Source organism: Tachypleus tridentatus, chromosome 6 (assembly GCF_004210375.1).
Source record: "Tachypleus tridentatus isolate NWPU-2018 chromosome 6, ASM421037v1, whole genome shotgun sequence".
Classification (NCBI taxonomy): Eukaryota; Metazoa; Arthropoda; class Merostomata; order Xiphosura; family Limulidae; genus Tachypleus; species Tachypleus tridentatus.
The window spans coordinates 129,200,882-129,216,817 of record NC_134830.1 but is presented as its reverse complement, the minus strand read 5'-3'; the positions used below and the strand labels follow the sequence as shown (position 1 = coordinate 129,216,817).

At 32.9% G+C, this 15,936-nt stretch overlaps 1 protein-coding gene across 1 annotated transcript in view; it reads right to left on the bottom strand.

Annotated features, from left to right (window-relative positions):
* Positions 1-4,365, bottom strand: part of LOC143253643 (glutamine--fructose-6-phosphate aminotransferase [isomerizing] 2-like) — an 80,375-nt gene extending 76,010 nt beyond the window's left edge. The window contains exon 1 of the mRNA XM_076507834.1: positions 4,230-4,365. Coding sequence (XP_076363949.1) covers positions 4,230-4,236 — 7 coding nt within the window. The 5' untranslated portion in view covers positions 4,237-4,365. The remainder of the gene's footprint in view (positions 1-4,229) is intronic.
* Positions 4,366-15,936: the final 11,571 nt, after the last annotated feature.

Genomic DNA, 15,936 nt, shown 5'->3' with positions numbered 1-15,936 from the left:
CTCTCAACGTGCCATCACTGGTGAGATTGGGTGTAATAAAACTGCTGTTGCAAATTTCTTAAAAGACCCTGAGGGATATGGAACGATAATTTCAAGTGGTCGGCCCAAGAAAATTTCGCCGGCGTTGAGCAGGAGGATTCGACGGGTTATCTGGCAAGACACCAGCTGATCGTCGAACCAGATTAAGGCCCTTACGGACGCAGAATGCAGCTCAAGAACAATAAGACGGCATAAGCGAGAGAAAGGCTTTAAAAACCGTAAACATCTTCAAAGGACAGCCTCCTTCCACATCACGAAACAACCTGGTTAAACTTTGCTGAGAAGCACCAAACATGGGACGTAGAAAAATGGACGAAGGTTTTATTCTCTGATGAGAAAAAATTTAACCTGGATGATCCAGATGGCTTCCAACATTACTGGCACGATAAGGATATCCTACTGGAGACATTCTCTACATGACACAGTGGAGGAGGTTCCATCATGATCTGGGGTGCTTTCTTCTTCCATGGAACAATGGAGCTTCAGGTAATACAAGGGCGTCAAACAGCAGCTGGCTACATTGGCATGTTTGAGAGAGCATCTTTATTGACTGAAGGCTCTCGCTTGTGTGGAAATGACTGGATCTTTCAGCAGGACAACGCTGCAATCCACAATGCTCGCAGGACAAAGGACTTTTTCATGCCGAATAACATGATTCTTTTGGACCATCCAGCGTGTTCGCCCGAACTGAACCCCATTGAAAATGTTTGGGTGTGGATGGCAAGAGAAGTCTATAGAAATGGACGTCAATTCCAAACAGTGCATGATATTCGTGAAACCATCTTCACCATTTGGAATACCATTCCACCCAGCCTTCTGCAAACGCTTTTTCGACCATGCCAAAGCGAATGTTAGCAGTTATTCGCAATGACGGCTGTACAACTCACTACTGAGACCTCTTGTTGGGCATTTCCTACCCTCTTTAGGACTTCTTTTTGGTATGGTCTTAAACTTTTGCCAGCTAGTATTTAGGATAATTTCATAGTGTTCACATTTTCTCTATTAAATGCTAAAAGTTTTTTTTATTTTTCCTTTTCTTATTTTCATCTTTTGAAGGTCTACTCAAATAAGTGGTTGAGTCTAACAACGCAAACTGCATATTTTTTCTTTATGTTCATTGGCCTTAAGATTTTGGCCAGTAGTGTATATCTTTCCAGTTTTGTTGTGTATACATTTTATGTTATAATTTCAATACATAAACTAACAATAGTAATAGGTTATAATTTTGTTGTTAAGCACCAAATATGCTCGCCCTTTCAGCCGTGGGGCGTTATAATGCTACGGTCAATCTCACTATTCGTCGGTAAAAGAGTAGCCCAATAGTTGGCGGTGGGTGGTGATGACTAGCTGCCTTCCCTCTAGTCTTACACTGCTAAATTAGGAACGGCTAGCGCAGATAGCCCACGAGTAGCTTTGCGCGAAATTCAAAACAAACAAATTCTCACAAAATACAGAAAAGATATTGGCACTAGTGACAAACGACCTAATAACACCAAATTACTTTCGTTAAATGGATACACAAACACTGAATGTTTCGCTTAACATCTTCTTCAGGTGCATTCTACTAAAACATAACCTGTAACTGTTAATACAAGTGTATTAAAATATATTGGTGTATACTTTTTAGCAACAGAAATTTAAATACAGAAGAATAGATTAAATAGTCTTTACAATTTACAAACGCATCTTAAATTTTATTTCAAGACAAAATTGATCAACTCTGTTTCTATAGTTATAGTCTTTGCTAACAAAAACAGCAAATAAAATTTTGTTCAAAAATGATGAGTTGGTAAATCTTTTACTCTTTGTACATATGGAAATATATATACAGGAACTTGTTATAGTTGTTAATGTGGTAAAGGTAATATTCTACTTAATTTAGTCAGTTCATTTTAGAATCTGATACGGAACTTTTTATGGTCTGCTTATATTTTCAGTAGACTGTTCAACGCCTATATCTGATATATGTAAGGTATAATACCGTAGAACAAAAACCTGTTATTCCATTGAGGTCAACAACAGCTCATCGACCCAAATACCAGATTTGTATTGAGTCTATGTATACAATCTAAAAATATTTTATCGACTTGTCTTCCTATATTATCAGTCAACGTGACATTATGTGAAAAACCCTAATTCATGTATTTCAAGCCCTTAGCCAGACTTCCATCTCCATTAAAATTTTATGATTTCCTTTCTTTGATGATATGCTCTCATTATATACTTGCTTTTGTAACACTGTACATACCACGGATATAATTTTTTTACATATTCTAAGAAAAATTTACTAGAATTATTTATTTCAGTGATAATGACGGAACGATTACATGTTTCTGAAATTTATTTTCGTCTCTGAGCGCTAAAATTACACAAGAAACGAGATCTACTTTGGACCAGAAAGAACCCCACAATTCCAAACCTGGCTCTGGACTTGATGTATATTTCATTGAGGCAAAGCAGGTTAGTTTTTTTTAAAGCCTCGCAGTGGCACAACGGTGTGTCTGTGGGCTTCCAACGCTAAAAATTACATTTCGATACCCGTGGTGAGCAGAACACAGACTTTGTGTAGACCTTGTGTAGCTTTATGGTTAACTTCAAACTTTTCTTAAACATTCCATTTAGTGCAAATACATCTAATGACAGTTTGTAAACTTTGCTTTTCAATCAAAAACGAGCTAAAACCATATCTTAAATTTTCAAGGCTCCATACCCCGGCATGGCTAGGTAGATAAGGCACTCGATTCTCAATCTGAGAATTGCGGGTTCGAAACCCGGCACACCAAACATGCTCGTCCTTTCAGCGACGGGAGCGTTCTAATGTGATTTGTTTGTAAAAGAGTAGTCCCGGAGTCGGCAGTAGGTGGTGATGACTAGCTGCCTTCCTATAATCTTACACTTCTCAATTAAATACGGCTAGCGCAGATAACGCTCGTGTAGCTTTGGGTGAAATTAAAAACAAAAATCAAGGCTCCAGAGCATCAAGGAATGTTTTTTGGCATTTTAGAAGATAATGTTTTTTTATTATAATAACTATTTAATTTACGATTTCGTACATCAGTTTTTAGATATTGGAGTAAAAAATTAAAATATACTATAAAATACTTGTAGATCGATTTATTTACTATTTTGTATTTTGTAATTATAGCACAACTTCTAATATTCTTTGCTGACGTTCCTGATTTTGAAATTATGACGTAAGGGAAAACAGCTAGGTGGAAGTTCCAGAGGCACAGACCCGACATGGCCAGGTGGGTTGAGGCAATCGACTCGTCATCTGAAGGTCGCGGGTTCGAATCCCTGTCGCACTAAATATGCTCGCTCTTTCAGTCGCGGGGGCGTTATAATGTGATAGTCAATCCCACTATTCATTGGTAAAAGAGTAGCCCAAGAGTTGGTGGTGGGTGGTGATGACTAGCTGCCTTCCCTATAGTCTTACACTGCTCAATTAGGGACGGCTAGCGCAGATAGCCCTCGTGTAGCTTTGCGCGAAATTAAACACAAAACAAAAACATCCAGAGGCACTGGAACCCCACTTTTACATATTTGTTTTACATAGCAAGTGTAAATTATATTACTATATTAATTATTTGAGACAACCATTACTTTACAACGTACATTAATTCCTAAGTGATGTATGAATATGCCACATTCTACTAAAAAATAACTTTTTAAACTTGGACAAGTGATTCAATGAGACATAACTTACTGTATCAAGTTAAAATATATTGACAAATATTTCCATGTATTAGAGCATTAAAGAAATAATATGTGATATTGTTTCAATGATTTGATTATTTAATATTTCTTAGTACAACTACAAGTTTTATACAGAAAAATGATTTCATCTTTCCGGTTAGTGAAGGGGTGGTTTGAAAATTAGCAGGAGATGGATTGGTAACTCACCTGATCGGAGTTACTAAGTTACACTTATTGGTTAAATTTTAATTTTAATGATTGTTGTAAACAAAGCTTACAATTATTAGACTCCCACTGTAAAACAAGGTATTTCTATTATATTATTGCCAGTGCTATCTGGTTGTCGAATAGAACATTATTAATGAACTCTAAAATCACACTTTTTACTTTTGTGAAACAACGTAAAAAAATGAGTAGATGTTTGTAGCACCATTATATGATTTTAAACTATTAATTCATTAAAATAAAATGAGAAAGTACACAAAGTAGCTTACCACACATGATGCTTAACCTCTTTCTGACCTACTTAAACTTATAACAACGAAGGGAAAAATGTGACAAGAAGTTGATCGACGTAGCTATTTAACGACTGTACGTATAGGTGCCGTGCAGCCTTCACTGAAAACGCTGCAGGCATACGAGCAGGTACTTGTTACACTTGCTGTACCAGTTAGAACTTTTGAACAATCTTTGTACGCCAGATGGCATAAATGTCGAAGTAAACAACCATTAAGCATAGTAAGCCTACTATTGGTAACCCGTTACTTACTTAGAAATAGAGTTGCTTATTTTGATATTTGCTAATACCATCTACGTTAATAACACTAATGAAATCAGAAGCACCATAGCAGTAGGTACAAATAACATGATAGCAAAAGGAGAATTAGTTCTAACAATATTTTAAAGTTTAAATACATTTTATAAAAACATATCCCCTCCCAAAAGGAATGGTCCTCATGAAAGTATTGTTGTTGTTTTTTATTACATTTGGAAAGGAAATACAAGACCAATTTCATCCCTAATGAACGTGGAACGAGCTTCATATTTTCCAACGGCTCGGGTAAATGAAAGACAATGATTCCAATGAGACTATAAACTACCATTATTTCCCATTTCAATAAATTTAAGGACACGGAGCAGTGTTTTCTTTACTCGCCATGGTGTAGCGCTGAAGACAACATTCAACATGAAATTAAAAAACAAACAAACACATAAACGTTGTTTAATGGAAATAGGTGAAATTTATTCACAAACACGTGTGTGTGTGTTTTCTTATAGCAAAGCCACATCGGGCTATCTGCTCAGCCCACCGAGGGAATCGAACCTCTGATTTTAGCGTTGTAAATCCGGAGACATACCGCTGTACTAGCGTGGGGCGTTCGCAAACACATGAACAGTTATAATAATATTAAATTGCAAATGACACTTGGATATTTCCACCTAATGAATTAGATTTAGGCTCAAATAGTAATGAATGTTAATGATAAAATAAGCCATCTAAGCATATAAATTAATTCTGGAACTATTTTATATCTGAAGAATATATATTATACCTGACTAATTAAAAATATTTCTACTTTCCAAAATTTAATTCTAAAGCTAGCGTAAATTAAACAAGATGTGACATTTATGACAATTTATTCTGGAATGAAATATTTTGCTTTCTGTTCTTTTTTTGAATTATATCTTTTTTTCACATTAATTTAAATATTTTTCAAATGTTTTTGGTACTATATCTTTAAAAATTTTACATTACTTATTTTAAATTCTATTGGGATTGAAATATTAAACGAAATTATATTTTGAATCACTGTAATAACAAATTCAATAAGTAATATATCCTTACTTTTATCTAATATTTCAAGTGATTTTCTTAGGTAATGGGTGAACATCTCTAAACATTTTTCGTTATTTTCTCCTTACTTCATTGCTGAAGATAGTATTTTCCAATTTTTAATTTCTGCTCTCCTCTTTTTTTTTTTGCAACCACATCTTTTAATAAATTTAGACCCGCTGCCTATACCCACTGTTTTTCTTGCACCTTAAGCACCGAACCTGCTATTGCACTACCAACAGTTGCCTTACCAACTCGGTTTTGTTGTAATTGTGTTTCAATATTGTGATTCTCTTTTCTTAACTTATCTACTTAGTTTGTTTTTTGTTAAAAGACTGAAAACCATGCTTTTCAAATGTATCATTATGAAGTGAAGCGACTTCTTATTTTTTGCTTGCTGCTTCAATTTAGCTTTTGGATCATCACGTAAATACACAAACGTTTTAACATAGTTCATTTATTACATGTTAAAATTCTTTTGTATTGTTACTCGACTTTATTATTGATTTAAGTAACGCATTTAATAAGTCATTAGATTCTTTTTTTTTTTTTTACTTTTGTTTCCTACTGTTAACTTATTGATTAGTTTGCATAATTCATTGAATTCTCCTTTATCACTTACTTTTTATAACTTTAGATGTAGTTTCCAAGTCTTTTAATTTTTCGATATACAAGTTGATATGTTTCCTTTTCTTCTTCTTTTGCTCCCTGCTAGTACAGCGGTATGATTCCGGATTTACAACGCTAAAATCAGGGGTTCGATTCCCTTCAGTGGACTAAGCAGATAGCCCGATGTGGCTTTGCTATAAGAAAAACACACACACATTCTATTTTCTTTCATTTGAAATGCACCTCTAGAAACCAGGTTTCAATATTCTTGGAGTACAGTGCACAATAGCCCATTGTGCTTAATTTCAAACAAACAAGTATTTACTTTAATTTTTTATCACTCAAAGATTTATTTACACTTCTAGATATTTAATCATTTTTCCAAATAGGTCAGACTTATTAATTAATTCGGGTGACAAAATAAATTCATATTGCTTTAAATATTAAACATTTAACTCACATCTAAATAAATTCTTTGTTTTCGGTTCTTCAATAGCTGTTGATTCCAGATGAGGTACTGTAATATTATGCATATCTTATAATACCTTCAATTCTATTCTCTTTTCTTGAATTTCTTCTAAGAAAATAGTTTGAAATTTTAATTTTTGATACACTGGATTACGAAATTCTTTTATTAATTATATCTTACTTGACCTTGTGCTTAATTCTTCATTTTATTCAGTTTTGTTGCTTTATTCAATTTATATACTTTTTCATTCTTTATTTATTTATTTATACTTAACTTATTAATATATAGATTAACTTACAGTTAAAAATGATAGTGATTAAAGAGAGAGAGAAAGAAGTTAAAAGATCCTAATGGAGATCCTCTATTTCCTATACATCCGTTTAGACATATTATGGTCTGTTTGGTTATGTAATTTTTTAACAAATGTAAGAAAGGAATACTTTTCTCTAATAACTCACAATATATTTCACAGCTTAGATCTGGTTCTTTTTGATGATTTCCAAATCCAAATGAAACAAGATAAAACAATTAACTTTTCCATCAGATAAAAAAAGGGCAATGCTTCAATAATTTATCTATCACAGTCTTGCAATTCGACTCCAAATAGCATCAAAAGGAACCGTAATTATTCTATCTTTTTCAAATTTCAACTTTGAGAAATATAGCAGATCATTGGAGAAACTAATAGACCTATGAGTGTTAATAAATTTAAACACCTATGCAAACAAACCCTTTAATAATATAATTTGAATTTGATTTGATTGTTTTGAATTTCGCGCAAAGCTACTCGAGGGCTATCTGCGCTAGCCGTCCCTAATTTAGCAGTGTAAGACTAGAGGGAAGGCAGCTAGTCATCACCACCCACCGCCAACTCTTGGGCTACTCTTTTACCAACGAATAGTGGGATTGACCGTCACATTATAACGCCCCCACGGCTGAAAGGGAGAGCGGTGGGATGCGAACCCGCGACCCTCGGATTACGAGTCGAACGCCTTAATCCACCTGGCTATGCCGGGCCTAATTCAAAATGCTAAGCAGTATCAAATTGTAATTTTCCAATAATTATGACTCAAAATTTAAAAAAAATATTTTTTTTAATAATTGTGAGTCAAAATTTTAAACATAATCACACATTAGTTATTTAGTTACCTTGACTCAAAATGTTAAATAATATCAAACAGCAATTATTTAGTCATTACGACTCAACACATTATGCAGTATCAAGACCTATTCTATGTTTTACCTGAAGCAACACAAATTATACGTCCAAACTGTCTTTGTCAACTTGAAGATGGCCTAAGAAGGTCGAAGTTCTGTACTTTATTTTAATTAAAGTTTTTAATACCCACACGAGCCGTCTTTAGAATACATAAACTGAACGTGTTATCGGGGGAGGAATAAATACATTTTATATAAATCTTTGTTATTGTTCTGTAGATATTTTCAAAAGCAACATATTCGTGCATGTACAACAGCAAAAAGAATACAAAAAACTAAAATTGCAAATATAATTATTGAAATAGTGAGCCTCAATGAAAATATTGATTAATCAGAAATAAAAGTTACTGGTTTTTAAATAAAGATTTCTACCATTATGGTAGCTCACTTTCTCTCTCTTTATTCAATGGTTTAGCAAAACTTGGTTGGAAAAAACTGATTGGAACACACAAAACGTTTGGCTTTTGTTCCTGTTTATCGATCAAGATATTACGAAAGCCATATACATAAAATATTAAATCACTTATATCAACATAAACAATTACTGCAACGAAAATGGTAAACACCTAATGGATATCAAACAACAATGCCGTGTAAACGGGGACAAAATCATCAGAAATTTCACACTCTAGCTATTGACCCAAGCAAAGTGCGAGTTAAACGCCCAACGATCATTTATAAATTGTGTTTAGATTACTATTAAAAAAAACAACCAGAAATATTGTAAACATAATCCAAATCTCTCATTGAATAATCACTGAAAAGTGATGATCCGTATATTCGTCCTTAAAGGCTAATATGTAAAATCTGGTAAATGATGTAAAAAGCGAACGTAACTATTTAAATCCAAAGTACTGGAAAGAATTTACACAAAACTTAAATGAAATAACAATAATTTCTGAATATCAAACAGAATGTATAGCCTCCGAATAAAAGAGAATTTCTCACTTATAAGATGAAGCCTGAAATTGACGTTCTTAGTTCAGCAAATAATTTACTGTTGAAGTGTTGAAAAAGTAAAAAACATCTTATAGTTGTAAAATATGATGCCAAGTTCTTGAAAAAAATCAACGAAAAAACAATCGTATAATCGGAATTTGATCCTTGAATTTAAAAAAAGATGTAAGACGACAATTAGCTTTGAAATATATCACAACTGTATTTGGTTTACACCTAATGATTTACGTCTTTTACCTAATTCTTAATAGTAAAACAATATTACCCTATAAAAGGTAGACCGACAACCAGAAGACATTTAGGCTCATCTGTGATACAAGATGAACCAACATTTCGCTTTTTTTTTAAAAAAAACAAGAAAGTTTTATATCGATAACCTACATGTAGCTTGAAAAGTCATTCTTACACAAAAGTTCTTTGATATTCATAAATTCTTTATGCGAATCCTCATATGTGCTAGATGATTTGTAAGCATGGTAAAAAGTACTTTAGCTAAATTTTTTTAAAAGCGCTGCGAAAAAAGTTTGCAAAGTTAAAATAAAGGCCTACGAAAGTTTTTGTGACACACTTCACATTTGAATTGTTCAAAACGAAATTTTGTGATCTTCCTAATTTTCTACTGTGTCTGACTGTTCAAGTATTGTTAGAATCTGGAAGCTTGGTCAGAGTTTCAAAAATCTGTTTTCTCTTTTAAACCTGCTGATTACGAATTTAAAAACTGGGATACGATACCCGATGCCATCACAAGAGTTCCTTGTGAAGCTTTGTTTTTAAAAACTAACAAAACAAACAATGTTAATTAATGATTGTAGGTACGACAGACGAATAAAATGATGGGTTTTGTATATTTCTTTGCATTTTCATTCAATCTTGACTGCAATATTACTTTCACGGGATAATGGAGGGTCACAAACATCAATCATGAATTGTGTTATTGTTAACAACAGGATAATTGATCATTTGGGTGAAATAATGGTTGTGAGGAATAATTTTTTAACTGCTAGATGTATTATTTATGGTTTGTAAAGGGTAATATGTATATTGCTACATGCATTGCATAGTTCTCGTTTGAGATAATACTAAAGTCTTACCGCAATCACACATTTCTGTCTTTGGTGTTCTTAATCTAAATTTGACAATTAATTAACGACCTAGGTAATATAAGTAGCAGTTTAAACACTGTCTCATGTAAATTCTAGACAATAGACGCAGCAATTTTAAATATTATCTCACAAAAGTTCTAGATAAGACCTCACAAATGGTGTTTCCTTTCTTTCTTTTTGTAATTATATCTGAACTGTAGAGATATTTGTATTTTCCTAAAGATAAACTCAACAACACAAAAGAATTTTTATCCGTTCTTCTGCATACTGGATACATTGTTCTTTATCTAAGTGACTAATTAATTTTGAGTTGGTTGAGAAGAATTGGAATATGGGGTAAGACACCTCAATACTTATCGTGGAATGTGAGTTGACTTTTTTTCAGCAAATCCAGAAACACTATAACTACACGGAAAATGGTAGGAGACAAGGTTTACTAACCAAGTCATAATGTGTTCAAGTGTTTGTGGTTGAGAACCAGATTCTAGACCATAACCTTCTCAATTCTCTACTTGTGTTACTCTTCTCACCCACTAAATATTATCAATGACTACCTGCTACAGTTGTGCATTCAGACTATGTAAACTGCACCTAGACATCTCACATGGTTATGTAATTTATATTACATAACTCTCGGTGGAAACAGCAAATGAATGTTTTAACATAAGCATTTATCGAAGCTATTTGTAAATTAATAATGCTTTTTTTGTGGGGCACAGAAATTTGATATACCAGAAACATAAATATTTGTTGAGAAAATGATATCACACTAAGAGCAATACCACATTCTAAAAGAAAGAACATTACTCCTCTTGCTAGGAGTATATCTGCATACATGGGCCAAAAATATTTTCTTTATATACTAATTTAATTACTTAGTCAATACGTTGCTAAGGTCACTAAACTTTATGACCTATTAGCATTAGTGATATGAAGCTTCAAACAATGTGTACGTACTCTTTAACACATCACTAAACCAGACAGAAAAGAAAATTCGAAACCTGACATTGTGCTTGTTCAGGGATACAGTGTTTAGTAATGCTATAAAAGCTTACGTTAGCAACAGTCTCTTGTCTGGAACAAGTTTTTCTAGATGAGGTGAAGGTCGACAAGATAGTGAATGACGTTTTTTGGTTGACTGATAAAGTTGGAGTTCTGTAATTGATTATTGCAAATAAGACATAAATGTACGCTAAAAATATCTATATAAAACGCTTTTACGATGTACTATTTTAAATCAATACCTGAATCGAAAATATATTTGTTGCTAACAATGGCCACAGTAGTTTTATTATAATACAACAAAGAGAAACTTTCTCGTCGTTACAAAAGTATATTAAAAACATTTTGTGAGACTACCTTTTTCGTTAGCTTTTAAAAAAAAGATAATATCTCATATTGTATTAAACATTAAACTCTAAATTTGTAGGTGGATAATTCTTATGAGATTGAGGATTAGTTTGAGATAACGAACAAAACATATTTCATGGTATTTCTTTTACGTATCAAACGTTTGATATGTTTACCAGAAGAATTTTTAACCATACATTTTAGGGGTGACATATGGCGCCTGGAAATTGCTTGTCTAGATTCAACAAGACGTGAAAGTGATGTTTTGAATATTATAGAGACTTCAGGATAATTTTTTTATTAAAATAAAAGAAGAAAGATGTTTTTAATTAGTGAGTTAGTAAGCCTATTACAATATTGTCGATGGATTACTAAGTTAATGATTGCGTTAGTCGGCCAGTTCTTAGTTTGTTCTGTTCTAACGAAAGAAAATTTAACAAGTGACTATTTAGTTTTATTTATGAGTTAGGCCTATCGCTTGGTGAATTTGTGACAGAATAATCTCTCTCCTCTTTCTTAATTTGACTGGACTTCTCATTATGTTTTACTGAATAATCAAGACAGACCTGCCCAATGACAGAAAATCTCTCGAAAGTATTCACGTTATCATACTAAAGTGTAAGTTCTTATATTATTATTAGTTACAAGGATTAGACAAAAAAACACAAATATATATTAATTTGTAAATTATACTTATAGACATGGAGCTGGTTCTTCGTGAGCACACAGTATATCGTAATACGATGTAAAATTTATAAAACAGCTAGAGCGTTGTGATCTGAAATTATTTTAGATATTTGCATATTTAAGTTTCTCCTTATTGTTGAAATGATGATAATGAACGTACAATGATGGTACGATAACATTACAAGCTGGAAACGTTGGTGGTAGAAGTTATATTCCAAACATTTCCTATTTTATTCTAATCAATCATTAACAACGTAAGCGGTATAAATTGAATCATTGTTTTAAAGAAACGAAATCAACTCTGCTCGAGAATAGGTTTATTTGTTGTGTTTTACAGGGTGAGCTGGCCTGCAATAAGGTATAACAAAACATTTGTTGCTAGTCTGTCTTCCAGTGAGATTTTAGGCCCTAAACTGTTCCAACAAAAAAATCTGCCATATCATCGGAGAATGTTAACCCATGTTCATGTGTTGGCATAAATCAATCACCGTTGTAACCGCTTTGTTTTTGTTACACGTAAACATCTTCTCTTTAATGGGAAAATGTAAAGGATACTTTATATTTATTTGACCAAACCACATTGTTTCATTTACCTTTTTTTTTTTTTTTCAAGTTTTAGGTTATTAGAATAATTTTACTGGGACTTTTGTATTTTTAGCAGAAGTTTCTGTTTGACGATTAATTATTGCTGATGAACTGTATTTCAGTAATGTATCATATTAGTATAATATATATTCAAATTCAACAAAAATAAACTATACGACCCATTAGAATGAACTGTCTACGCTGATAATTTATATGTTATGAAGTCTTAATACATAAAATAAGCATTAAGAATAATACACTGTCAATTTCAGTTGCTACCTTAAAGTAATAACGGATAGTTTTTGTGATAATAACCTACACATGAGATAGGGATATCTTATCTACCAAGTAACTTCCAAACACAGATGTTAAACTAGCCAGAAAAAATGTAAAATTATTTAAGGGTATATAGTTGAGTTCTTACAACTCCAGTGTTTCGATTCCTACGACCTTTCACTGTCTGCAGCAAGTTATGGGGAGGCAGCTAGCATAATTAAAAAATAATTCCTAAAGTAGAAATGAAACCACACTAACGTTTCTACTACATGTAACTCCCAACCTCCTCTTTCAGTAAGAAATACTAACATAGGGTTTATAGTTCTCTTTATGATCATTTATTTCAGTGGCAGCGCCCAAGGGGGACTTGAGTCCCCCAAAATGAGCCAAGCCCTTCTCAGCCCCCCAATATTGTTACCTACATATATTAATAAAATATGGATAACACAATCGTCGTTGTTGCTTAACAATTAACTTCAAAGAGACATAGATATGTAGAACTCACGTCTTCATTAAGACGGAAGTATGTGTCATGCGTCCCATAGCAACGTACTGAATGCACTGAAACTCATGTGTTGTATTGCTGCTCCCTGTGTAATGCCATTCTATCTTGAGCTTTGACGAAGATTAGACAACCTCATTGATTTCAAGTTACAACAAATCATCATGGATTTTACTTGATAAACCAAAGGTTTCACAGGTATTTACCCATTAATTTCGTTTATCTTTTATTGAAAAGTAAAACAGAGCATGTATGTATAAGTGTATTGTGTATAGGTCAAAACCATGAAGCATGTAGCCGGTGTTGTGTCCTCTGTGCGATCATTTTGCATTGTGTATCAGCCAGAACAGGTGCATTGTTTTGAAGTAATATTGACTATAAACACAACATGATGAAAGATAGTTAGCCTGATAGTGACCTTACTTTTCCTCAGAGTGTATTAACTTCACATGGGATAATTCGTTTCTGCTATGTAAACTGTGTCTTTATGTTATATTTCTTTTGATTTGTAGCTTTACTCTTAATGGTATATTAAATGTTCAATCTAAGCTAATCTTGATTTTCTTTATTATTATGTATTACTTTGGGTGGAATTTAGGTGAGTTTCCTCTTTTACATATACGCATATTTTCATAAACAGATTATTTCTCATTTGTAATAATGAATTATTAATCAGAGTATGAGTTTCCAATGAAAACTGCAATGAAAATGCGGTTCAAAATAGCACACCTTTCTGAAATGTACATTGGTATTTACATTATTATAATTTACCATCTATACTTCATATTGATGGCATTTTGGGAAGCCCCTCCACAGTTTACCTCAGCCTCCCCAACGAAAATATCCTGGCGCCGCCACTGATTTATTTTTATATTAATTCTTTTGCACTGCTCTCTGTAACGGGTTTGTTGGTGTACATTTATTTTAATATTGATGTTTGTTTTAGTTAAATATACATTGAGAAATGCATGTAATTTATGTTGTTAAATGTGTATTGCGAAAGTCCTGCCTATTCTCTAAATTTGTAGATTTTCGAGCGTAAAAATCAACAACTCACGATGTATGAAAAACACTAGTCATTGCCAGTATTGTTGCCAAATGAGCTTTTGAGAACCTCGAATTAAAAACTCATAAATCGACGCGTAAAGAAACGGTATTATATTTTGTTGGTTTGTTAAACTCAGTATATTATAAACCTCGGAAGCTATTATTATTATAAACGCTTATTAATTAGAAAACTAAAGATATTTGACCATGAACGTCTAGATTTTGAACATTATCAACTGTATAACTTCTGAGAATTAACTTTGAACGTTAGTATTTCTACGAGGACATGAGATATTTTGTGGGTAAATATGTGCGTGTGCTCAGAGAAACAGCTAACCTCCCCGTCATTGTAGCTATTTATTAACATATAATTAATTCGCTTCTCGTGAACTTTCGATAAAATATTCCGTTCCATACCACATAGAAGACCCAGTATTGTTTGTAAAGGTCTTGTATATAAAGCATTATTTATAATAACTATTTGTAATAACCGTTATTATAAATTGTACAGTTATTTTCATATTAAAATATATGGCCCAGCATGGCCAGGTGGGTTAAGGCGTTCGACTCCCCGTCGCACCAAACATGCTCGTCCTATCAGCCATGGGGGCGTTGTAATCTTCAAATCATACTATTGTAATTATAAATTTCAATTTAAATAGTCTTCTGTTTTTGCCGGGTTATGATAAGTGTAAGTAACGATAGGTTGATATGATGAAGTGTTATATAGCTAACACTAAACCCAGTGTTGTTGTTTTTATCCACAGTTGAATCATTATTTTGGTGACAGTGAAACTTTTTCAGAAAAATAACCAACGGGATGTTCAATACCATTGTCGTCTGATGTAATATAGTGGCACCATCACCACAATCGGTGACATTAACAGTTAATGCAGAAGGGTTATCAAAGTAAGATGCCATCAGTACAAGGTAAGTGCTCAGTAAAGATTTGACTTTCCCAAAAGCAGAATGATATGTTTAAAAACACTTGAACTGTTGATTTTTCTTCAACATGTTTGTTATGGGTAATTCACAATGCAATCAGTTTTGGCTTGAATTGGAGAAACGTGGCCGTAGCCTGTAACATAAATAAACTACTTTTGCTTTACAAAAGTCACATTTGGCAAACTTACAGTGAGATTGGATTTCTTAAAGCCTCTCAAAAGCATCACGTAATATACGTGTTCTTTCCAGGTATTACTGTAAATTACAGTATAATCAACATAAATTCCAACATCTGACAGATTGTTAAGGCATTAATTCATATTCGCTGAAAAGATGCCTGAAACATTTTCATCCCAAACGGCATTAAATTGTACTGGTATAATCCATCAAGAGTAACAAAAGCACATATAATTTCTTTGCCTTGTTAGTTAAAGGAACAGCTCACTATACCTTTAGTAGGTCACACTTTGTGATATTTCTAACGTTTCCAATTTTATCAATACTATATTCCATTTTTAGAATGGGATAGCAATCTGTCTTTGTTAAAGCATTTACTTTGCGAAAGTCTGTACAGTACTTAACTACACCATCAGATTTAGGACCCAGTATATAAGGTGAA